Genomic DNA, 27,292 nt, shown 5'->3' on the forward strand with positions numbered 1-27,292 from the left:
AAGAGAATACGGTTCGACAATAAAACTAAACAAATCATCATTTATGTTGAAAAAAATTAAATATCTAGGTTATGAAATATCTTTGAATAAAATATCACCCTCTAGTTCAAAAATAGAGGCTGTTGAAAATTTTCCATACCCAAAGAATCAACATCAATTGCGCCAATTTTTGGGTTTAGTTGGCTACTTCCGGAAATTCATTAAAAATTTTGCTCGATTGTCTGCACCACTTACAAAACTTTAAAAAAAAGATTCTAGATGGGAATGGAATGAAAACCATACAAAAATAAGAGACTTTTTAAAAAGGAAAATATGTTCCCAACCAATACTGGCAATTTTCAACCCGAAATTGCCTGTACTTGTTTATACTGATGCTATACTGATGCCGTGATGGTTTTGCTGGAATTTTGACTCAAAAATAAGACAATTTAAAGAAACCTATTGCCTACTTCAGTAAACAAACTACTGGACCTGAAAAAAATTATCATTCATTTGAGTTAGAGTTGCTTGCAATTGTAAAAACCCTCGACAGATTGCGTTATTTGATGGGATATATGTTTACCATTTTCACAGACTGCAATGCAGTAAAAAATGCGTGGAAAAAGCAGACACTTGTTTTCCGCGTAGCTCGTTGGATTATTTTTTTAACAAGATGTTTCAACTCGAGCATAGGGCAGGTCATCAAATGCAGCACGTTGATGCATTAAGTCGAAATTTTCGTGACCTCGATCCCGAAACAATACAAATATCCATAATAACTGAAAGCGATTATTGAAGAGAGGCCCAAAGCTTGGATGATCGAATCAATCAAATTATTTTTTATTAAGCGGCAATAGTATCGAACACAAAGATATTTTCAATGATTACGATCTTCGCGGAAATAAGATTTATCGAATTACGCAACAAGGTCGAAGATTGTTTATTCCAAAATTGTATAAGTGGCAAATCACTGAAGCAAACCATGATGATATTGGTCATTTTGGTTACGACAAAACAATTGATAGGATTAAACGAGCCTACTGGTTTCCTAAAATGAACCGGTTCGTAAAAAAATAATGCGTATTATTCATTATTCGTATATATATATATATATATATATATATATATATATATATATATATATATATATATATATATATATATATGGTATTGAGTGGACGTGGAGAGTTTTTGATTACAATTACCCCTCAATCTACAGTATCGAGAAGAAAGCCAAAAACTTTCTTTCCCAAAATTCCAAAATTCAATTTCTCTTGAAAATATAACCTTTTTAATTTAAAGAAGATTTATATGTCTCTTGACAATGTTAAGTTTAGGAATGGTTTGAGAAATTGATTTGAAAAAAATCCACTTGAAAATTCTCAAAACCACCTATTGGAGTCGCAGTAAAGTATTTGCAAGTTTTCTGTTGAGGAACGTGAGGAACCCTCATTATAAAAAAGCAAAATGAAATCCAATTGCAACTCATAGTAGGAGAAAACACTGCGGAAGATTTACTTGAATTGAAGAAAATCTTCACGGAACTAGTAACCGACAGAAAGAGAAAAGAAAAAAAAACATTTACAGCCTGAACACACAAATGTCTGCTAGCACTGGTTCTATGCATGAGAATCTCGTAATTTTTAATTCTTCAAAAACTAATTTTTCAAATGTTATATACATCAGCTGTTACAATGAATGTATCTATTTTGGTCAGTTGTTAGGATATATATGATGTTATTTATGAAATCTACAATGGTTACTCGACAACAATTCTTGATATTTTTCCATACCTATCTGTTTCCGTTTTCGAAATACGAATTAATGTAAATTTTTTCCTTCTGAAATTATGTCCTCTAAAATGCTGATATCTTTGAGTACGGGAATACTATAGAATCAAAATTTGGTTTGCAGTTAGGTTATACTTGGAGGCTTCCCATACTTCATTATGATCTCCGTTACATCAAATCAATGCAGGGTGATAAATAATACAGATTTTTCGTTTATTTGAAGAAGTAGCTGAAAGTTGATTAATTTGAATGAAACACCTCGTGCATCATTACAAATTTAGTAACAAATGGAGAAACGGAGATAATGTTAAAGAGTGGAAAGCCTCCAAGTATTACCAGACCCCGAACAATATTTCGGTACCATAGGTTTCCTCAACTGAAAGATATCAGTATGATTTCCGAAGGAAAAAATTTAAATTGATTTATATTTCAAAAACGGTAACAGATAGGTACAGAAAAATATCGGAGAAAGTTGTCGGATAATAATTGTAGATTCGAAAAATAATACTATATACAGGGTGTTCTATTTGAAAAATCAAAGTTTCTATTACTATCTAATGAAAGAGGCAACATTGAATTTTCCAAAATATTTTAGTTGGGTAGAGAATGGCCGAATATGCTCTCCATCAAATTTCAAAAATGATTCGTTGTCTGGTTCACCGTCTAATGTGTTATCCGCCGTGAATCAGCCGGTATAAAAATTAGCACTAAATTCTCAAAAATAGTATTACTTTAAAAGGAAAACATTGTTGTCAGGTTGTGATTCTATATATTTCATCATTCTATATATTTTATCAGATTACAAAATATATATAATCACAACCTGACAACAATGTTTTCGTTTCAAAGCGATAATATTTCTGAAAATTCAGTTTCAAATGAAATTTCAGTATAGCTTGATGTTTCTGTTTCAATTGTTGTCGAGATAAACTTATGTATCTTGATATTTGTGTTTCAATCTAATTGAGAACGAACACACACACACACACGTTACTTGATGAAAATTAGTATCAGTAATCCTGGTAATAATTACAAATTTTCACAATTAGGACTGGTTATCTGCACTTATTTACTGGTGCAAGGAAAGTTATACAAATTATTGACCGTAATGAATAGAGATTACTAATTGGTGAACAGGTAGTTTTAGGAAAACTGGTGGAAAAATAACTTCTTGTTGGTCGTTCAATGGAAACTTTGATTGTTTACATTTGATAATCTCCTGGGATTCTATCAGGTTTAATTTTTGTCCTCCATATTCTGTATGTAGTACATCGTAGTTTATGACGAGGACGTGGTTGTTTTCCAACAGATGACATGTCTAGATTGATTTGTTATTTTAATTTCAAAACTTCTTTTGTGTTCGGATTTTCTGGTTTTGAAATTTCTAGATACTCTTCGAATATAAACTTTTGAGCACGAGCCACTTTGTAGCTTATAGACATTCGATTTCTTGTCCTCGTCGATGTTGAATTTGTTGTTTTTTATAAGTCTAACTGAGGTACTAACTACTGCTAACTAAACAGAAAATCTTCATAGCATACACGACTGATACCACCTTTGGTGGACAAATGAAAAACAGTAAATCCAACATTGACAAGGACAGCAAATCATGTGTTAGAAACAAAAATTTACCGGGGTTGTACCTGCTGAATATCTGTTTTCAAAACTAGTCGATAATTTGTATGAAATGCATTGTAAATTAGTGTATAATATCAATCCAACTGAAAAAACAACAATATCTTCATCTTGAAAATTTGTATGTAATTATTACTATGAATTCTACACAGTGCGTTCCAACGAGAACTTGACCCCTCCTATAAGTCAGAAACGGACGTGTAATCGAAAATTTCAAAGAACACGTCAATTTTTATTTCTAGGGGGACTAATTCTTATATGCATTTTGCAATGGCATGGGGAGTCCAGTTATACATCATTTGAAATGACTTTTGTACCTCTATCACTTCTGTATTTTTTTTTAATTGCTCCATTCGTTATTGAGAAATTAAATGTTGAACGTTTTATTTGAGAACAAATAGAAAATTCGCTGGCGCAACAAAAGTAATATCAATTGCAACACAATCACACATTATTGAAGATGACTGGAGTCATATATCGGTATTCCCAATCAATTCTCTGTCGCAGGTCTTCTAAATTTGTAGAATCTATATGATTAGTAGTAAACGTTTAAAAATGGACGACACTGTTAAGTCTTCTAGAAGACCTACGACAGAGAATTGTTAGGGAATGCCGATTTCTGACTTCGGACATCTTCAATAATATAAGGAGCGCCTTCGAAAGTAGACTGTATTCTTGTATGGAACTAGATGGAAGTTATTTTGAATATTTTATCTATTGATTCTGTTGCCACTGATTTCACTTTTGTTGATTTCCTCAATAAAATGAGCGACAGCGAATTTAATATGTTTTCTTGAATATATATATATATATATATATATATATATATATATATATATATATATATATATATATATATAAATATATATATATATATAATATATTTATTTATATATATATATAAATAAATATATATATATATATATATATATATATATATATATATGTAATATTCCAAAATTGCAAATTTTGTTTGTTGCTTCATTTTCATTGTTTGCAGAAATATCTGAAACTTCAATTTGGCAGTCATATTCATAAAACATCCATAAATGGTGCTTATTTGAGCCACCTTCAATGCTGAAATTTCAAATATGAGCCTGCATTTTTCGAAGTATTTTTTTATCAATAGTGTTCTGAAATTTTGAGAAAGTGAATTGGCTAACGATATTTACGAAAGTTGAAGTAATTTCATCTTCATCGAGTCGAATGAAATTTTCTCCACTACAGCTCTGATAACTGCTTGAGAAGAAAAAATATTCACTATTTTTTGTGTATCACAGATGATTCTCGAAATATTTTCTGGCAATCCACCCTTATTTGAATTGAGAAGCACGAAGTACCTGAGAGTGTAAAAGCGCCAACATCTTTCCTAATGAAGACGCCGTCTATAAGATCCACAAACGACTGAATCCACGAATATCAAAGATAAACAAAGTGGTCCATTACAAAGTCAAGCTTCGATATCGATCATCGAATAAGATTCGTCTTTTGTATTCACCGTAGCTTTCACTGCAAGACAACTGGATGAAACTAGAGCCCAAAATTTGAGTATTCGTGATTCAAAAACAAATAACGCTGTTTCGATCCGCCATAGGTCTGTCTCATTAGTGGTAGGTACTTGGTTGAACTAGTATTTTATATAGATAATAATAATAATGATAATAATAATTGCTTTTATTGACAGGAACAAATACAAAGAAAAAAATATATATATATAAACAAAAATATAACCTCCTATCAAATGGCAGGATTCAATTTCTGACCATGCTACGAAGAAATCGCAACATGAGCAGACCTTGCTCTTCCATCCAACCATTATTACGTTTCTGTTGATAACAGAGGAAGTGCTTGATTGAAACATGAATTTATTGCTCAATTCAACTGTGTTTGATAGGTAAGCCTAAGAAAACGGTGATGACATTTTTTCTCACAAAGACGTCATCTATGTGATCAACAATGACCCAATTCACGAAAATCAAAGGTAAATGAGGCTTCCTGAAGCAATGCATTCGTTTTTCAACCTAGCACCACTATGCACGTACATATCTGAAATTTCAAAGATGTCGATCGCCCAAATCGAATACAATGTCTAATTTTCAGGTTTTACCCATATATCTCATGTACTTTTTGTTTCTTACCGTTTACGAGATTACCATGCTCATATTCATACTCGTATTTTAATAGCTCTCTATATACTTTATACATCTTTTCATGCCGCACTGTTGTTGGAATGGATCTTATAATTTCCAACTGCATGTTACTGGAGTTTGAAAACATACTCTTTCAATAAAGAGTACCAAAATCAACATATATGAATGCTATACAGCAGTAAGATTGTTGATTTCAACAAATATATTGATTTTTCACAAACACAACAGAACAATGAAACCAATACCAAGTAAAGAGACATGGAAGTTTTTGAAATGAAATTGAAAGTCAATAATATGTTTGTAGTATATTGATTTAGTGGACCACTCGGTACTTTAGTTTATATTTGAGGACGTCAGTTTTTTTAGAGAAATAAAAACAGTAGGTATCAGGGGAGTATGTATGTAGTCGTTCAACAATAAAAACCTATAATAAAACCACGAGTGATTTTAATTATTGGTATCAAGTCCCAATTCATTACAAGTGGCGACGAGGATTTTCAAGGAATTAGTGTGTGTAAATTTCAAATTTAAATTTCACGAACTGGAACCACGTCCGAAATTCAAAATGGCAGTGTCAGAATACAAAGGTCATTTACGAGAATTCGATCCATCAGTAGCCGACTGGTCAATTTTCAAGAGGAGAATCGAAAATTATTTTGTGGCAAACATTATCAACGACGATAAACGTAAAGGTGCGATTCTTCTTAACGTGCTGAGTGAGGACGCTTATAAATTGATTCATAATTTATGCATGCCGTCTGAACCAGAAACTAAAAAGTTTAGCGAGATCTTTTTTTTGGTGGCCGGGACTTGATAAAAATATAGAAGATATATGTAAGAATTGTGAGAATTGTTTATTGAACAAGAAATCCCCAAATGAAGCGGTACTTACGAAATGGCCTTGGCCAAATGAAACTTGGTCTCGTCTTCATATTGATTTTATGGGACCATTTTTATAAAAATATTTTTTTATTATGGTGCGGATGCTCATTCCAAGTGGATTGAAGTTTATCCAATGGCATCGATCACTGCCAAAGCAACCATTGAAGTTTTGAGAACTACTTTTGCGCGTTTTGGACTTCCACGGAAAATTGTTTCAGATAACATACCTACATTTTGTTCAAACGATTTTCAGATTTTTTTAAAACTAAATAATATTGAACATGTCACCTCTCCTCCTTTTCAACCTTCGTCGAACGATGCGGCCGAAAACTCGGTAAGAACCATTAAAAACGCCTTAAAAAATTCTCTTGGAAAAAATAGATCAATAGATTTGAACAAAGTGTTGAAAAATTTTCTTTTCGATGACCGTAACGCGGTCCACTGTACTACTGGATACAGTCCAGCGGATTTGATGTTTGGCCGTAAATTACGTACACGATTCGATATTCTTTTACCAGAAAAAAATGTAAAGAGAAGGAAGATTTGAGAAATCATGTTGCAAGAGAGTTTAAGGAACAAAAACATTATCATAAAGGTAAAAGATTTGTAGATCTCAAGGAAGGAGATTCAGTTATTGTGAAAAACTATCCAAATGTAAGGAATCCTACTTGGATAAAAGGGGAAATAATAGAGAGATCAGAAAAATTAGTGTATTTAGTGAAAATTCCAGAACTTGGATATGTGTGGAAGAGACATTTGAATCAAATAAAAAAAATATACTTTCAAGGAAGCTTCTCTACCAACGCAAGTATATAATGAGACAAGTGATTCAAACGCCGTTTCCATGCAACTTAGACAAGAAACAAGGGAGAATTTAGACAGTAAGAGTAGTTACGAGGAAGTACTAGAGACCTCCCATTCACCTCAGCGTACAATGGCCAATGTAAGACAAAGACGTGAAAAAAAAACCATAGATCGGTTAGAATATCGAAAATTGTAATTTTTTTTGTCTAGATTTTTGTCTAGTTTTTTTTTTTATTTTTAGGTTGGAAGTATTGTAGTATATTGTCAATAATATGTTTGTAGTATATTGATTTAGTGGACCACTCGGTACTTCAGTTTATGTTTGAGGACGTCAATTTTTTTAGAGATGAAAAAACAGTAAGTATCAAGGGAGTATGTATGTAGTCGTTCAACAATAAACACCTATAATAAAACCACGAGTGATTTTAATTATTGGTATCAAGTTCCAATACATTACAATGTTTATATGTTTTTCTTTTAACCAGCTGTCGCACTCCTACGACCAGCAACAACGAAACAAAGCAATCTTTTCTAAATATTAATATCACAAGATTCTTGCCAATTCAACTTCACTGATTGTTTATCAGACTTGTTACAAAATCTCCATCTTTGTGGTATCCATATAATCACAGGTTGAAAAAATATTGATTTGCCCTTGGTATTTTCTGAAATGTGAAAAATAATTGAAACACTCTGGATATATTTCCCATATGATTAATATCACTCGGACATATATAAGTCAACGTCTCTCGAATATTTTTTTCATAGGGAAATAATATATCTAATGAAAATACACAGCTATCCATTTTCCAAGAAAGAATAAATGATCATTCTCCCATTCTCCGGGAAGCACTCAGAACCGCGCCGCCCCTGTATGCGAAGTGTGCGGCGCACACAGGCACCAGACAATAGAGGCGCCGCCGTCGAAATTGTTTTTGTTAGACTTGCACAACAACATATTCTTTGTACTGGAGTATCGATAGGTATACTAAGATGATGCCGCCGAAGTTACTTCCGTGCCTCTGCCTGATACAGCATTGTCACCGGCAATACAATTATCGTCACCGATACCAACTTTTTCCAAAGATGACCCTGGACTCTGGCCAGAAGTTTTCAATGCTACTTTGATCCAGTATTTGATAGAAAATCCGATTAATCAAATTAAACAGTATGATTGCTTCTGTTGCAAGCTATTTTAAATTTATGTCCAATTAATACATATTTTTCAATACATATTTTTCACACGTAGAGAAAATTAGTATTATAATAAGATCTATCTATTTCAACACAGAAAATAGAAATTTGGAAATAAGGGAGCATTTCCTAACTTTCCGTCCAATTATCGATACAACTGGCGCTGGATTAAAGTCATTTATAGTAGAAAAACTAGCCGAAATTAATTTGGACATAAACAACTTAAGGGTACAGGGCTATGAAAATGGATCAAATATGCGCGGTGAGAAACTATTAGTTTCTTATTCAGGTAAAAAATTGTAAGATGGGTTTTCCTCACTTTTTCGTGATCAAATGGGAAATAGGTTGAGTGTATTGTAGCAAATTTCTGATACCAAATATTTTAATGTTTTTTTAAGTGACCCTAAAACGACTGATATGATTTAAAAACTGAATCATATGCAAAAATGATTTTCTTGATAAAATGAGAAAGTTGCTATTGTTCACTACCACATGCCCCACCCTGTGGCATGTGGTAGTGAATATGCAACTGAAAATACCAATCAATCTGTCCAAACGCTTTCTCAACATGCTCCCATTTATCAATTGTCTAATTTATTTCATTTGACTGATAAACTAAAATTTACTTTTTCACATACAAGTGATACAAGTCAGATTCAGAATTTTGCCCTTCGATTCATGGGTCATGCGTATCAAGACGCCCAGGAGTTTCTTCGTTATCTTTTAGAAGGTTTAGATGATGACGTTAATAGAATTATTGAGAAACCTAAACCGACTATAACGGAGTTTAACGAAAAATTGAGTGACAGCAAAAAAGCACAAGAGTCATGGCTGATTTTTTTAGAATATGTAGATAATAATGTAGATAATTTCGTTGATCAATTAAAATCCACGATGAAGTGCACACATTGTGGACACTCATCTGTAACCTTCGATCCTCTCTGGGATTTGTCACTCCCCATACCACAAAGAACTGGCCAATTGAATTTATCACAGTGCTTGGATTTCTTCACAAGAGAGAAAACTTTGGATGGACTTGAAAAACCGACGTGTTCAAGTTGCAAGAAAAGAAGAAAATGCACAAAGTCTCTATTTATCCATGAGTTTTCCCGTATTTTAGTCATTCATTTCAAAAGATTTTCTCTGACAGAAAGATTTAGAGGCAAGTTAAATGTTGCCATCGAATTTCCTGAATTGATCAGATATGAACAATTATGCAGCAGACAATTTGACTTCTTGTCGTTATAATCTATATGCACTTTCGAATCACAGTGGGTCTCCATACAGCTTACATTATACAGCATTCTGCAGACATCCTTATACTGGCACGTGGCACGAATACAATGAATCACACGTGTCACCAATTTCACCAAAATCGCTTGTGAGTGGAGATTCATACATCCACTTTTATGGAGCAGGAAACAAGTTTGCACCTTTGAGCGTTCTGATAAATTATTTTTGAACTGTTGATTTTAATGCTATAATGAATTATATGTTATTTGTTTTGCTCCTAGTGATACTTCACTTACTCGTACTTCAATGTTATTCTGTATATTACTATGCTCTATTGTCAAAAACAAATTTTTTTGTTAACAATTTTTCTGTTATGAGAGCAATATTTATTATAGAAGCAAATAATATTATATATTAAATTGTTCGGTTAAGTCCTATTATAGTATAACTTTAATATAAAATACAATTAAGTGGAATACATATATGAGTTTTTCGAAAGTTCTTTCGATCGTGTCATGGAAAAAGCAGTCAAGCACTTCATGAGTTGTACGTCGCAAGATTCTGGGGCGTTAAATTATGTGAACGGCGCAGCGTTCAGAGAAAACTAAATGTATCTCTACTCTTCCAGCTTGCAGGATGATAAATATCACCAGAGTTGTTTCCAGTTCATATATTTTCAGAAAGTTTTCGCAGGATACACATTTATTTTTCAGCGTATCTAATACACATGTGTTTATCAGATTGAATCCCTCTCACTTTATTCCAGAGTATAGGGATATTTTTGGAATGTTGACCATGACATTTCACATTTTCGTAACCGAATTCAGTTTCTCATCGGAATGCCGAATACCTTATTGAGGAACGCATAAATTGTTCGAATGGAATCTCGAGAACAACCGCAAAAATTTCGAAGTAATTCTCTAATGCCCTTACTTTTATACGAACATTTTTTTAAATTTATCTTTCTCTTGATAATTTTCCAATAGTCGTCCTAAGGGTCAGTTCACTCTTCCTCTATCGTCTGCTCCTAGTACTACGCCATCTTCAACTCGAACTTGTAGCAGTTTTGTATCACAAATTGTACACGACTTGCTTGCCTCCTTTGGTACAGAGCCTCATATTGGAATCAAACATAACGAGCCGTCAGAGTCTCTTTGTTGCAGTACCTGCGACTGAGGCCTCCGTTATACAGCCCTATCTTGTCCCTGGGTCCTCTCAATGAACAATATAGCATACACTTTAGCTTGTTATGAATACATTAATACGAGTACACTGACCACTTACTTGATGAAAAGTAATGACAATATGCATGATAAAGAAACACATTTTTCACACTATGAATTGGATTCAGAGCACGTTTCACTATACGGTAATTTCATCAAAAGAGCGGGTGAACTTAATGATATTAAAAATAATGATGATAATTTGTTCTTAATTTGACAACTGTCAACTGAATAGGGTTCGTCTAAAGAGGCAAACTAAAAGCAGAATAAAAATAGGTAAACAGTGGAATTTAAAACAAACAAATAAACTGTTCAAGAGAACCGACATAGATTAAAAGTCAGTTTCGGAAAAATTCATCTGTGGTATAGAAACATTTGGCCACCAGAAATTCTTTTGAATTTTTTTTGAAACTGTAAAAAGTTTCAGAACCATTCATCTCTTTCGGTAGTAAATTGAACAGTCGAGGAGACAGAGCTCTACATGAATTATTATATATTTGTGTATTACTGAGTGGAATATGGAAGTAATTTCTTGGCGTGTGTTGAATCTATGACGAGAACTAATTTTAGTGAAATAACTATGATTTTCATATAAAAACCAACAGAACTCGAAAATAACCAATGATGGTAACGTGTGATGCACTGTTTGGGGCAGTAATAAATATTAGGTTAGGTTAGGTCCAAAGTGAGTGGGTCTATTCGATCTTTCACCGTAACCTGCAAAGTTTTATTGTGGCTCACACCTATTTACACTCGATCAAATGAACCCAGCTTCTAAACGAAGCTGATTTGTTTGTATGGTGAGTGGTCTTTCAGGTCTGATGGTACGAATCGCTCTACCGAACTCTAAAAACTTGATTCGGTCCTCAGTGGGGCAGTAACAAACTATGTGCTCTTTTGTTCCATCATTTTTCAAACAGAGGTGACACACACTGTCGTGTGTGTTAGTGTCGGTGACTCGGCAGTCCGAGTCTCTGCATGATATGACGATTCCAATGACAGTGACCTGTGAGAAGGCCTGTTAGACAACGTAGTTTATCCGTACTGTAGTCCAACAACTATTTAGTATCAAGCTTCGAAGGGTGAATAAACGCATTGGAGTGATCCAATCCTGGAAGATTCTGCCAGAAGTCCATAAATATTCTTGCCATCCAGGTGTTCAATCACTGTTTGGCAAAGCCTAAAGTGATGCCAATGACAAGTTCTGGTCTTGCTCGCAGCACTCTCCTTTGCAAGAGAGTCAGCAACCTCATTGTGTTTCAGACCAGTATGACCAGGAATCCAGATCAGAAAAATCATGTCGTCCTATTGAGGAGAGCCGTTCTTGGCAATTTACTACCAATTTAGACGTTGCTCGGTAGAAACCAATAGCTTTCAATGCCACTTGACTGCACGAGAATATTTTTATTGACCTGTGTATGAGGTTGGATTCTTCCAAACTCTCCACACACAATTGGAGAGTTGTTGTTGCAGATATGTTTACCAGCATAACATAGATCCAGCCAATCATGGTCGATTCTATACCTTTCCTAGCTATAGAGGATTCTATAGATCTAGACTACCTAGAGAGAGATAGTGATGAATATTATTGGAGTTTCATCCCAACACCGAACGGTTAATTTGCCTACTCGCGCAACAAAAAATGATCTTAATACGTTATCAAATACCATATTATATTTAAATTCGAGGGGTTATATTTTTAGGAGTGATTAATTTTTGGGAAAGAAAGTTTTTGGCTTTCTACTACTCCATCTTGATACAAAAAAAGGATGAGGGAATCTTCCAAAGATAGGAAGGAAGTTATCAATTTGAAAATAAGTAACTCTATACATGGATGTGTAGATCATGCAAATAAGTAACTTTCAGACACAAATTGAAAAAAAGTCCTCCTCTCCTGAAACAGCTACTTTCATATAAATATTGAATTACACGAAACAAAAAAATCCTTTCCAAACAAATACTTCTATAAGAACACTGAATTATACAGAAGATACTTTTCTCTACTCAGTTTGTATTTCAAACATTCGTTGTGGAATAAAAATCGATATCATTCACATGAGTTCTACTTTGAGGCCCTTCAGTACCAAATTGGATAACATATAGAAAATACACACAATTCATTCATGAATTACGATTTTTAATGTCACGGTATATTCTTGATCTGCTCATGTCATTGATGACATCGTAATGACATTCATTCACTTATTTGATTCAATCCCAGCCAAGAGGAATCTTATTTGAATTGAAGGGGTTATATTTTTAGGAGTGATTAATTTTTGGGAAAGAAATTGTTTGGCTTTCTAATACTCCATCTTGATACAAAAAAAAGGACGAGGGAATCTTCCAAAGAAAGGAAGGAAGTAATCAATTTGAAAATAATCAACTCTATACATGGATGTGTAGATCATGCAAAGAAGTAACTTTCAGACACAAACTGAAAGAAAGTCCTCCTGAAACAGCTACTTTCATATAAACATTGAATTACACGAAAGAAAAAAATCCTTTCGAAACAAATACTTCTTTATAAACACTGAATTATGTAGAAGATACTTTTCTCTACTCAGTTTGTATTTCAAATATTCGTTGTGAAATAAAAATCAGACATAATTCACATGAGTTCTAATTTAAATGAATGGTAACAAATTGTACTTACATGGAACACTGTCATCCTCACTGGTATACATCAATGTTTTGCCTTAAGACACTTGCCTTAAGCCTCTTCAGTATATTACATTATATATAATCAATAATTTAAAAATGTCAATCAATGAAGTGAGCTATCCTCAACAGATTATGCCATCGTGTACTTTTTGTGGATCTTTGAAAAAAAGAAAGAAGTGTAGTGAATTGTTTTATTATATATGAAGGAATTAGGTAGTTATTATTCATTGATAGATATTAATTTTGAATAAATATATGTTATTTCAGTTTATGACGTTCCACAAGTTGAGAAATAAACAAGTCTGGATCAATTGAGAATTTGATGAAGTGTAATGAAGGGCAAACTGAAAAATTCACCCCAAAAAGTTATTGCGTAGGTAATATAAAATTACTGAAGAGTTCAATTAGTCAGTATGTCAGTTACGTTTTTTTATGCTTTCCATAATATTCATGAACTTTGCCTACAAATTGAATTTTCTGTACTCTGCTTTCTTTATATGATAAAGTTTCAGAATGCTATCCGTTTTCGTTCTCAAAACCCAATAAATTCAGTTATGAAAAAGGCTCCAATAGAAAAAAAGCATTTTCTCTGATTTATTAAATTTTGTTCATTTTTCGGAATGTTGAAGGTAATAAAGCCAACCGATGCCCGTACTTTTCTCATAATATCATAACATTTCAACCAAAATACACAAAATATCGAATTGAAGGTCAAGAGGCCGAATTCACAAAGCTTTCATGATTTTCCGCATCCATTGATGAATACCGTATGAAAACATTCGTTAGTATTCGATTTCATTGCATTCAGATAGAGAGACAGAGAGAAAGAGGGAGACGTGGCGGATACTTCTTCATGTTAATTAGTTGATATGATATATCATCATAATGAATAAAAATTCCATTCATAAGACTGATCAAAGTCCCCTCACCGGGTTGGTGTATCTAACCGCGATAAACTCAAAAATAAAAGAACAAAAAACATATACGGATTTCACCTATGAAAGAGAAGGTTCCTGAATAATCCATCTATGTTTTATATAATATATTTGAAATATCACGATGTTATCTGTTCCGAGTCGAAGCGGCGCACTTCAGGAGATAAAAAAAATCAAAACTTCATTGCAGTTCAGGTGTTATCCTACGCAAAAGTCTTCAGGTTTATCTTTTACTTCATAATCTCAGTTTGAACTTTTGAAAAATTTCATAGTCGTTTGCTATAAATTTTTTCCTCAATTCGCTGAAATCTATAACTATATTCATAGTAACACGAATAGGAATAGAAGCCAACGTGCCAAATTTCAGCCTCTGATAATGCAAATAAGCATCTGTAGATTTTTTTGAGAAATCAAAACAAGTCTAATTTTTGAATATGCATAGCTCTGTAATTTTTCAATACTTCTCAACGTGCAACTACTCACGTTTTGCTGTCATCTCCTCTACCATTGAAAAAAGTCACAAGTTTTGAGAAAAAAAAAACACATTTTAGCACATAATCATGAATTATGAAAAAATTAAAAAAATGGAAGTTGGAGGTCAAGTTCACCAAGCCCTATGATTTTCCGCATTCTACATTATTTCAGTTCGAAAATGATATTGCACCAACATCGATTTTTTTTGGCGTTGGTACCCCCGATGTGTTCTCATTGAAAACGCTGTCCAATCTCTGCGAAGTGTGACAAAAAATTCACTACATATTGTTTTTCTATCATAGGTCTATAAATAAGTCCGCAAAGGCATTTGTCTGTCTTTTGGGAATAATTTACTATACCTCATTGGAATCTACTTAAAAGGATATGATTTTATTTCATATCAAATCAATTACGTTAGTTACCTTCAATTGTTCATGCACATTATAATCGTCCTTTATACCAAACAACTAAAAATCAGTATTTATTTCATCAGGGACTTGAAAATATCGGGTGATAAAATAAATTTAAGCAGTCTCACATACACTCCGATGTGACACCCGTGATGAAGAGAGGTGCTAGATGCGTTGGTTTCGTTTTACAATTCGAAGGTTCAGGTTGCATTTTTGTTAAAAGAATACTTCAAAGAAAAGATTCATCTTTCTCTCCCAACGTACCTAAAGAGTAGATTCTGGAAAACGTCTGACGGAAAACAACTACTTCTCTGCCTAAATACCACGACGGACATTGGATCACACATCTGACATACATTATCACAAGATACCTCACAAAGATTAGTCTTGCAGATGTGTCTCTTTCATCCAGCAGTAGGACCATGCTGAAATCAATCGATTAGATAACCTACAGACCGGTTTCGAAGTAGGACAGTAACAGACCGTAACTGCTGTTATGGACTGCAGTGTGCCTGGGACTCGATTGACTTCAACGCGGCTTGACTGCATCTATGGAACCTTCGTCTAAGAGAAATATCGTTAGCTAATAACAGCCCCATCTCATGAACAAGGCCCAAAGCGGGATTGATGAAAAATACAACTACATGGTTCGGCGATCACTTTCAGAAATCTTAATCAGTGAAGGAATGTGGCGGATAGTCCATGAATGAATAGATAATGAAAAACAAAGAATGAGAAAGTTGCTGAAAGTTGAATTGTGGTCGGTTCAACAGAGTTATTGCCTCTAGGAAAATATTTGCTACATACTACAAATTATGGAATACGTTGGTTTTGCCACAACTTTTGTGAAAATTAGTTGAAATTTTAGTTGAAATATAGTTATTTTATTAACTACAAGCTGATATAACATTATGCGTGTTTGCGGTTTTCATAATGCAGGTGTGTTGCTTCATTTATAATATCTGCACTGAGTATTCACGAGAGCGAGAAAAAAATGTGATCATGATCAACGTTAGGATCAGAGAAATTTTCTAGTTGTAAAATTTGTCGAATTTCAGGTATTTTTCGAAAAATCATCAACTTAAAATTTTTGACTCTTGTTTGTCAGCACCTCGCTGTTAAACAGTTATAGAAAATTGTTTGCACTTTGAAAAGTGAATTATGAATTACAGTTCTGTTGTAGAAGAATATTCATCCATCATATGTTAGAGGTTGTGTGAAGACAAATCATACCTCAAATATCAACTTATAAAAATATACTTTGAAAAACTAAAGAACACGCCTTTGAAGAACATAGAACTAAAAAGTTAAAAATATTTTTTCAATAAGCTTGAAAGAATAACGAACGAAAAATAATAATTTTTATTGTTGTTTTCAGTTTTATCGTTGTTTTTTCTAAAATTGAATGAAAAATACTGGTATTATTGTGAAAAAAGCGACGGTGCTTGATAAACATAAGATATGTAATTTTTTTCACAATGATACTAGTATTTTTCGTTCGTTATTCTTTTAAGCTTATTTGAGAAAATTATTTCTAACTTTTCAGTTCGATGTTCTTTCAAAACGTGTTTTTTTAGTTTATACTATAACTATATTTATTTTTCATTTTTTACTTTCGTATGCTATAAAAGCGTGTGTTTTAGTCTTTCTAAACTATATTTATTTTATCTAAACTTTGGGATCAATCAGCCGTATATTGTTTAGAAAAATGACCATAGATAGGTATTCTCCGATTCCGGAGACGGAGCCTGAAAATCAGCTACCAAGCTCAAGTCAACAGGCGCGCAAAGGAAGGTTACAAATAAGGCAGCAGGCGCGCGTGGTAATAAAAAAAACTTTTTTCAAATGAAGAAATATATGTAAAGTGAGTTCGAATTATATCAAAGAGGTTACGTACAGCGTCATCTGCCGGCGATTAGATCAAGCAATAATATCGATATATCAGGGAGGTTGCGTACTGCGTCTTCTGCCCGCGAATGGATCAAGCAATAATGTCGATATTTCTGTCAAATACAGATCCCGAGCTTGAAAGTTACAAACATACAAACAAACATACATACATACATAGAGGTGAAGATAATAAAAACGTGTTAAAAATCGAGCATTCGTCAAATTCATTTCACTCCGTTAACCGTGTTTCAGATTTTTCAAATTGCACACACTTTGCAGCAGAAAAAAAATGTGGAAATATATTTTCTGCTTTCCGTGCGAAGCTGAGACGGTACATATGATACATATGGTTTATATGATATAGTACAAAACATAGGAGATTATTCGAGCTACAGAATGTATCAACTGAGAGACGACGATCGCGATAAATTATATTCACGAGCACTCCTAACAGTAATTACGTCTTGAGTGCTTCTCTCTTAGGTGGCATGTTCAATCCGATACCTTCCCAACTTGATCGCAGTTTGTTGACTAGTTTGTCATCTACTAGAGTGCATTTCACAATTTCAGATTCACCAAGTCCTAAACTTCAAAGGGAAAACTAGTAGTAGAATTTTATTCAACTTTTCGATACATTTAGATTACCTGATGAGCCAATTTTTTTCATTCGAAAGAATCATTTCACAAGTTTTCATTCAACTTGCAATGTTTACATGTATGTTTGTAGCTAACATGTAGGAACGGCCCAAGATGGCTAACTGATTTTCACATGCACCCCTCTGATAAGGGTTTCAAATGAAAAGATTTGCATAATAGAATACGAAAAATAAGAAGTCGCTCCTCGAAATTCAATATGGTGGACCGACCAAGCCGGGGGATCAATTTTTTATACCCTTCGTCAAATGGAAATCAAATTAAAGATTTTGCTGAAAACAATACGGGAAATACATCACTGCTGAAATTAGTGCCGTGACTCCAACTCCAATATGGCGGATTCCCAAAGACGGTGAGCTATGTTTCTCATGCACATTCATAATATGGATATCAAATGAACGGTTTCAAAGAGGAAATCAGAATGACGAAAAACAATATGGCCACCATATCATTAATGAAGAATATAACTCGGCAAAGGCTGGGGATAGGTTGGTGGACTTTAAACAAATGTTTTAGCGACTGACCATGCAACAATAATGTATTCCAATGAAAAATTAATAATGAAAATACTGATAAGCATGCCCCGCGCTAGTCATGAAATAAAATATGAATCGATACCTAGTTGAAAATGAAGCTTTAAAAAAAAAAATAAACATCAGATCAAATCAAACCAGTCAAACTATCACACTACACAATTTATATGACATGAAACTCATCGCGAGAATAACTTGTGTAGAAACAAAAATAAAATATGTAATTTGTAATATGTAATGTAATAATTATAGAAAAAAATACTTTCTTTTTGAAATGGGTAGAATCTCGCGACAGGCTTTTTAATCATATGAATTGTGTTAATTTCTTCTTTATGGAGCAAAAACCATTTTTTTTTATTTCAATTTAATTTTTCCGCAAGAATTCGCTAATTCAGTTATATGCTCGAAAAACAGAGAAGAATTTTTTTCATTGAATCGTAATTAATCACTGATAAAATAGAAAAGAAATACAATAATGTATTGTATACATTACATTATATACAATACAATAATGTATTGCATATAAAATCACGATGATAATGTATATTTCAATATTTGACGTATCTTCTTTTCATTTTAATCGAACATGTATTTTATTTGGTGACTCGCGATATCATAGAAAATACAAAAATGCATGTTTTCTGCTTATAAGTGATTGTTACAAACATGTTCAAATCATGGTTTCATTTCCGAAACTGAAACTGTTTTTTTGCATCATTTTTTTTACCTTGAATCACAGGATATCATATTCGGTATCTTAAATTTGAACTGAATAACTCAGCATTCACTGAAGTATGACTTAATTATTTTGAATTAATTGCTTTCTTTCCTTCTTTGAAAGATTCCCACGCTTTTGTATGAAGATAGAAAAATGAAAAGCCTAAACATTTTTTCCCATAAAGTATCCTCTCCTAAAAATATCCCCCCTACAACTAGGATTTAATCAATTGGGCGAATGATTGATTGATGATTATACTATCATTGATGACATGAGTGGGTTAAACGCATTCTTGACATAAAGTCATACTTTTATGACGTTATCCAGATTGGTGCTGAAAAGGTAATAAGGCATGTTTCATATTTCGAAAAATCGACTATTCACCAATGAGAGTGAAATTTACCCTCTTTCATTTACTATATCGTATTGCAATCCTGTGAATGATATCTGATTCAATTCCATAACGAATATTTGGGATACAAACTGAATACAGAAAAGCGGTTTTGTCTAATTCAGAGTGTCTGTATGAACTAGTAATGTGGAAAGTATTTTTCTTTCAGGAAATTCAAGGTTCAAAGGATGGTAGCTGTTTCAGGAGAGCTTTTCCTTGTTTGTGTCTGAAGGATACTCCTATGCATGATCTACACATCTTTGTGTAGAATTTTTTTGAAATTGACTGATTTCTTCGTTTCTTTGGAAGATTCACACATCTTTCCTATGAAGATGAAGAAGTAGAGAGCAAAAACCTTTCTTTTCCAAAAATTAATCTCTTACCAAAATATATCGTTTTCAATTCAAACAATATCCACATGGCTGGGATTTAATGAAATAAGCGAATAAATGTCATTACGTACTGTCATCGATGACACGAGCGGATTCAATGCATTTTCGACATAAAGTCGTAATGTTATGAATGAAATGAGTGCTTCGTCTTGTAATGTTATCTAAATTATTGCTGAAGAGGCAATAACTTCGCCTACAATTCCATAACGAAAGTTTGGAATACGAACTGAATGAAGAAAAATATTTTTGTGTAATTCAGTGTTCATATGAAAGTAGCTGTTTTGAAAGTATTTTTCCCTCGTGAAATTTAATGTTTATATGAAAGTAGCTGTTTTGAGAGGGCTTTTTCTTTCAGTTTGTGTCAGAAAGTTACTTTTTTGCATGACCTACACATCTATGTATAGAGTTACTCATTTTGAAATTGATTACTTCTTTCCTTTGGAAGATTCTTATATTTTTGAATATGAGAAAGTAGAAAGCCAAAACCTTTATTTTCCTTCCATAAATTCCATTTGTCATGAAAGCTCACTCACTTGACACCTATGAATTTGAAAATTATGAATTCTTATCGATTGTTTGCATTTGGTGAAATGTTCAATTGCAGTCAGCAAAGGATATAAATTTGCAAGCAGCGTCTGAGTCACTCCTAAGGCTATAATATTTTCTTGAGAATCTTCTTGAGAAACAATCTATCACCAATGAGATATCAGAATCACTTGAAGTGCCTACCAAATTTCAAGTATGACGTTTCCGGAAGAAAAAAATGTAATTTGAAGAAGAATATGACGATGAGGACAATGAGGATGTTTCTCGAGGAAATAACTGATTACTTACCTACGTCTGTTATTGGAGTGTTCACTACATATAGTTGCTCATACATTCATAAGATAGACTTACTTTTCATTCTAGCCTTGTATAAAAATGAAACATTCAAAATAGTTGGAATTATTGGGGATATAATTGAAGTTGTCTATGTTGAAAATGATCAACACAATATAACTGGAGAGTTTTTGTTCCTTTCAATAATTTCTAAGTTTTTTAACTCAAACATTTGTAACTTCTCTTCCGTGTAAAGATTGAGAAGCCACTATCTAAGGCTTACAAGGACCCCGCGATTGCTAAGGCTGGTCATGATATGGACTATTCGACAATGATAATTATAATGAAGAATATATATTCTATGATATATATTATATGAAGATGCTAGCAGAAATTTCCTAATGAAGTCATATGTCGAATCAGAAAGCTCTTAATACTTGCATGTTATGCGTGAATATAAGGAGAGCTCCAACATCGTTTGCAAAATATACCGAGTTATGCTCCTGTGATTTCGAAATGATACCTTTTCCATTTATCAGGATTGGCTAACGTCCATTTGGTTTCAATGATCTATCATTTCTAATACCGAGAAGTGAGTGTTCATTAGGTAGTGAATCGTAACGAACGACCTTCTGCATTCACTATAATTGTTGTCTTCCTGAACAGAGTTAGAAAAACTTGAAACGAAGGTAGCTCATTTTTAAAGTTCTCGGGTCTAGAAAAAAATTGCTCACCCAAGCTAAATAGGCCACATTATTGAAGTTGAGTATGAATGAAAATGTTGAAGTTGGCAATCGAATAAGTGAATCTTTTGCATTTTCAAAAGATTGACTGTACGGTTTTCAAAATGCAGGGTGCCACTCGTTTCTGTTTTTTTGCAAATTTGATTTGCCAATGAATTCCTAACTAAATCAATGAATTGATTAATGAAGACACTAACTTGCAGTGAATTTAAATATACACAATGATCAACAGATAACGAAACTAATTGAAGGTAACAAGCTACCTTCTCGTAACATTCACTCAACAAAAGATGATCCTGATCGCATGAGTTACACATAAATTATTGATATTCCATGCATCTCTTCCTAACGAAATCACTCTGAGAATTTTCAAGTATTTGAATTTTCAGAATTGGAGATACTGGTTTAGAAAAAATCTTTACTGAATACGAAAGTCACATACCGGAATACCATAAAATATTAATATTTGGGCCGACATGTTTGAAAATCGGATAAATGGAGTAGAAAGTTTTATCCCCACTTCAACGAATTTTTCTCGAAGGGACATCAACCAGAGACTTCCGAACTTTTACAATTGAAAACGGTCACCTTGTTAAAGCTACATCTGTCAAATCATTTGTCATTCATTCAGTATGTTTTGCCAAATTACCATGAATGGATTTAACACTCAACAACACGTGCAAATAATGAAATTGTTCAATCTAAATGAGTGTTCATGGTCTTCATGTTCGTCCTACCGAGAGGACTATTCACACTGTGGTGGATAAATTTGAGTTCACTGGTGCAGTGAACGATCGACCAACAACATCTGTACGTCGACGAATCGCAAGATCTGCCGCTGTCTGTGAGTGTGTGCAGGAGAATTCGAGGCAGTCGATCTCGCGTCACTCACAAGAACTCGACCTTTCGCAGACCACAACTTGGCAAATTTTGCATCGTGACTTGGGCCTGCAACCGTAAAATATTCACCTAACCCAGGAACTGAACGTAAACGACCATAAATAACTATGTGTGTTCGCTGAATGGGCTCTGGAGCAGTTGGCAACTGAACCTTATTTACATCGAAGAATCATTTTCAGCGATGAGGCCCATTTCTGGATGAATGGGTACGTGAACAAACAAAATTGTCAAATATGGAACGACACCAATCCACATGAGATCCAAGAGCGTGAGCGTCCAATGCATCCCAAAAAAGTCTCTATTTGGTGTGGATTTTGGACTGGCGGCGTCATTGGTCCGTATTTCTTTGGGAACGACGTTAATTAGGCCATCACTGTCAACGGCTACCACTATAGGACGATGATTAACAACTTTTTTTGACCTGAATTGGATGATCTGTACACCAACGACATGTGGTTTCGATAGGACGGCGCTTCGTGCTACACAGCTCATGCGACATTGGATATTCTTCAAGAGCGATTTGAGGGTATGTTCATCTCACGTGGAGGTGAACTGGCTACCGAGATCGTGCGATTAGATTTTTTTTGTAGGGTTTATAAGTAGCAGGTGTATGTAAACAAGCCACAAACCACAGCGGTCCTCAAGGCGAACATTTCCCATGCCATCATTTAGATTCAGCCTGATTTATGCGCAAAAGTCATGAAAAATTGGACGTTCCGGATGCACTCCACCCAAAGATGCCGTGGCGGACATTTGAACAATGTTAAATTTCACACATAATGCCATAAATAGGTTTGAGCTCGATTGTTAGCAAGAAGCAGAATGAGCACATTTGAAACACCTCATCGATTAAGTGGGTCAAAATGAAGTTATGTTCATCTGAGTATTTTTAATTGAGGCATAAGGAACTCAAATTGCTTCCAACCACATCAAAATGCGACATAGTTTTGAAAATTGAAATTTCACATAAATTCATTTTCCAGGAAAATGTACTATAGGTATACCTACTATTTTTGTGGAAATTTTTTTTTTGAAACTTGTCCAATTTTGTTTTCACCCAATTCAGTATTTAAAATATGGAAAACTTTTCAAAAAAGAATGTTTCCATAAATATCGGCATGTTTTAATATGGGTATGAATGCAATTGAATGAAAGAAGAATCACTATCAAGGGGACAAAAAATTGTCATTCAAATATCAGCATGCATTTCCCTCTAAGATTGAGATCCAATATTTACTTACGAATTTCACTTTGACTGTATCACCAATTTTGACTGTAGATGGGGGTTGTTGAATGCAATCGCCAAAATTATTAAACCATCCACTGGAGTCGAAGAGAACTGGGGTAACAAGGCTTAAAAGATCCTTGGGAAACTCGAACGGTTGTGGACCTGCTTCAAGTTTTCTATTCTGAAAGTACAAAATAGAGTTGAAACAGTTGAACTTTGTGAACATATATGTGCCTGAAATGTGATTTAACAATATATTTTCACTAGTGATGCACTGTTTGGAACCTTTGGTGTAGTAATAGTAAAATATTACTGAAGTTTTTTAACACCTCGACACGTGTCGAAACATTCAGTTAGTTTGATCTTCCTCTTGAAGGTGATCACTTGGTGATCGAAACACGTGTCGGGGCTTTGAGATAACTTTTTGGTATTGTGAAAAAACTCCAGTAATATTTAATATATTCTCAACGAATAGTTTTTTCGAAAAGATCCGTTTTCAGGAAAAACTTTTTGGATTTCTACATATCCATCGAAAACTTCCAAAGGAAAGAAGAAAATGATTTTTTTCGATAGCATATGCAAAACAAGTACTATCAAATATAGGAACATTGAATTATACGGAAAAAATGTAATAACTGACATTGCGATGGTTAACGTGGAATATTATTTCATTGATAGAGATCGAGGTCGATCACCTGTTTCTTCGGTGTCGATATTTTTCCAGTTGAAAAAGCGCTGAACTACTTCATGACTGTCGGACCTTTGAGCGTCGTTGTGGTCATGTACAAGTTGGGCTAGACTAAACAAATGAATATTTTACATCCCGCCGGTGATCATATGATTGGGAACGGTAAAAATGTTAAAAAGAGGTTTTTGTGGCTGACACGAGGGCTTGGGAGTTTTTGCGAGGGACACAAAAAGTCAGTCACCGGATCCCGTCGAGACGAGATCGGAGGTCTCATCCCTCAGCCTTCGAGGCTGAGGGAGGTAGCCTAAATAGGTGAGTTATTTTGTTTGTAAGCGCGTGGTGCGAAATTTAAGGAAAATCGGTAGTGAAATCATTAAACGGTAATTGGTACAGGGGAGTTTGAAATTAAAGTGTTGGTGTTGAAGACACACCGGCTCAGTAGAACCTATGGTTGCCCATGAACCACCCACAGAGGCGTTATGTGAGTGTTTGTGTTTTTACTAACCAGTAGATATTGAAGATTTGTTCTGTTTCTACGAAATTCAGGTTCTAGGACGCCAGAATCATGCGCAGTTGATATAGAGCGTTCTGTTTCATTGACGATAAATTCGAATTGATGAATCGTCTGTTCTGGTTTCGACTGCGAAATGATCCTAAACTGTCTTAAACCGTCCCGAACCGTTCTTGCTCTCGAGACTGAACTGTTGGGATCTGTTGCCGTTGCTCATGCGTATTCATGTGGAAATTTGTCTGGGCTATTTTCTAGGATGTTTTTTTGTTTATTTGATTTAAATAATTGATGATTGAGGTTAGATAACATTTGAACTGACTATAAGGATACGTTACAAAACAAAATGAACATGATCAACAGTATTTTCTCGTCTTCATCTCTTCATATATATGATAGGTGGCACAGTAGTCTCCTCAAAATGAATTCTGATTTAACCGAGTGTCCGAGACTATTTCGGACTGTTTGAGATTTTTTGTTTGTACAGTTTCGGATGTTAGAACCAGAACAAACTTCGACAGAGAGTTCACATATTATTTTGTCTGAGTCCACTTCCTATTTGCAAAGAGGTTATATACCACTCTTCCTAAACTAAAAGTAAAACTAAAAGTATTTTGTATTGAGTTGGTGTATATGTAATTACTCAACCGGTTAAATTAATAGTAAATAGCAGGGTTGAATTGACGGCATTTTCTTTGTTCTACTTTTTTAATTTTATAGAATTTTACATTTTTTTTGTAATAAGATTTCACACGTTGTTTTTTTCATTATGTCCATGGAGTCGTTATTTCACTTGGACTTTCATTTTCTCTTGGACTGAGAAAAACACCATCCTCGTAGAGTAAGATGAAGTTAAGAAAACGAAAACAAATGAGAGACTTTCTTTCAATCTATCGAGAAGAGAATAGTGAATGAAAAGCATTTTAATTGAGATTGAATTTCAGTTCTGTAACCACATAATGAGAGAGAATATAAGCAGGTATACCAAATGATCAGATTTCAAAGAGAACAGCCTTCGCGCGACCGGCACGGACCATACAGCCTTTTCGGAATTGCATAACTTCCAAATTTTAATGTGCGGAAATCTCTCGGACAAAAAATCAAATTCCACAAGATCAGAAGATTTTTATTTTTGTTATTTTGTGATTTATTTTGTCTAGAAATCTGATCACATTGGTTAACCAAGAGATGAAATATTTTTTTTTGGAAATTACTATAATTCTGTGTTGAGTAGATAGTGGACAATATAGTTTAGTGAATTTCCGTTTTGTGTTTTGGAAGTAAATGCGTTCTTATTACTTTGTGAAGTGGATTGAAATATAATTCATAGGTAGGTCTTAGAGAAAAAAAGGAATTTTTATTGTGTAGGCAGTCTGAAGAAACTGAAACTTAAAGTAGCCATAGGAAGTTTATTGTCTAAAGTTGATGTTAGGGAGAATGAGGTAAATACAATTGTAGCGTTTGTCGACGGAAAATGGTAATGAGAAAGTAGGATATTGAGCGAGCGAAGTAAAATATTTTGATTAACCTGAGTTTTTCGTTGAGATAGATGGAAGTGTGAAGTTAATACTTGCAGGAGGTAATATATTATAGAGATAAATAACTTTATGTGAGCGCCATATACTGGGTGTGTTCGATAGGTCTCAAAGGGAGAAATTAGTTTATTGAGTTGCGTAGCGCATACAGGGTGCGTTAAATAAGTTGACAATACATTTTTAAATGACATTGAGTTCCTAGTGTTGTGTTAAACCACTTTGGGTTTGAGAGTCTTCTGTTAAACTATTTTGAAATACTGAGAAGTTAGAAAGCAAAAGAGTTCTCTGTGGCTTTGAATAGTTTTTTTTTCAAACATTTGTGTGTCCTTGTAGCTTTGGTAAATAACTTCAAAATACGTAACATTGTACTAAGAAAAGTTCAAGATGAATTTTAATAAGTTATTTTGCCTATTGGTTTTAGTGCGCTAATTGATTTAGTATAGGGGTAAAGAAAGAGAAAAAGGGACCCGAGGACTAGATAAAGTCTTTATCTCATTTTAGAACCCAGACAGTCGGTTCTGTATTGTTATTAAGGAAGAAGGTGGTACGAATAAAACAGTTTTTGCTTTGTATTTTTTTGTGTTTGTATTGTTTTATCGAGATTCATATGCAGGGGAAATCTTTTTGTTTTTCAAATTAGCGTGAAGGAATACATATACATGGGGATTAGAATGAATTTTCGGTAACTTAGAGAATTATTCTTTCGTTTGTTTCGAGCAACTATTCATGGGATAAAACAAAAAGTGAGGTGGTAAGTGAGCCTTGAGTAGAAGCTACAGTGAATAAAATAAGCTTGGTAGTTCTTTGAATAGTATACCATTTTTAAGGAGTACAAAAAAAAGTTAGTTCTAGTCATGGAAACAAAAACCATTGCTGTCTGGAAAATAATTGAAAGAAAAAATAGGTTTTTGTTTGGCTTAAAA

General features: G+C 33.8%; 1 protein-coding gene across 3 annotated transcripts in view; it reads right to left on the bottom strand.

Annotated features, from left to right (window-relative positions):
- Positions 1–27,292, bottom strand: part of LOC111507386 (neutral ceramidase) — a 394,484-nt gene that overhangs the window by 34,383 nt on the left and 332,809 nt on the right. For all 3 annotated transcript variants that reach the window (XM_074172969.1, XM_074172968.1, XM_074172967.1), the window contains one exon: positions 23,652–23,819. In XM_074172969.1, coding sequence (XP_074029070.1) covers positions 23,652–23,819 — 168 coding nt within the window. The remainder of the gene's footprint in view (positions 1–23,651; positions 23,820–27,292) is intronic.

Source organism: Leptinotarsa decemlineata, unplaced genomic scaffold, assembly GCF_025532065.1.
Source record: "Leptinotarsa decemlineata unplaced genomic scaffold, Ldec_3_MD MMD2_tig00000199_RagTag_RagTag, whole genome shotgun sequence".
Classification (NCBI taxonomy): Eukaryota; Metazoa; Arthropoda; class Insecta; order Coleoptera; family Chrysomelidae; genus Leptinotarsa; species Leptinotarsa decemlineata.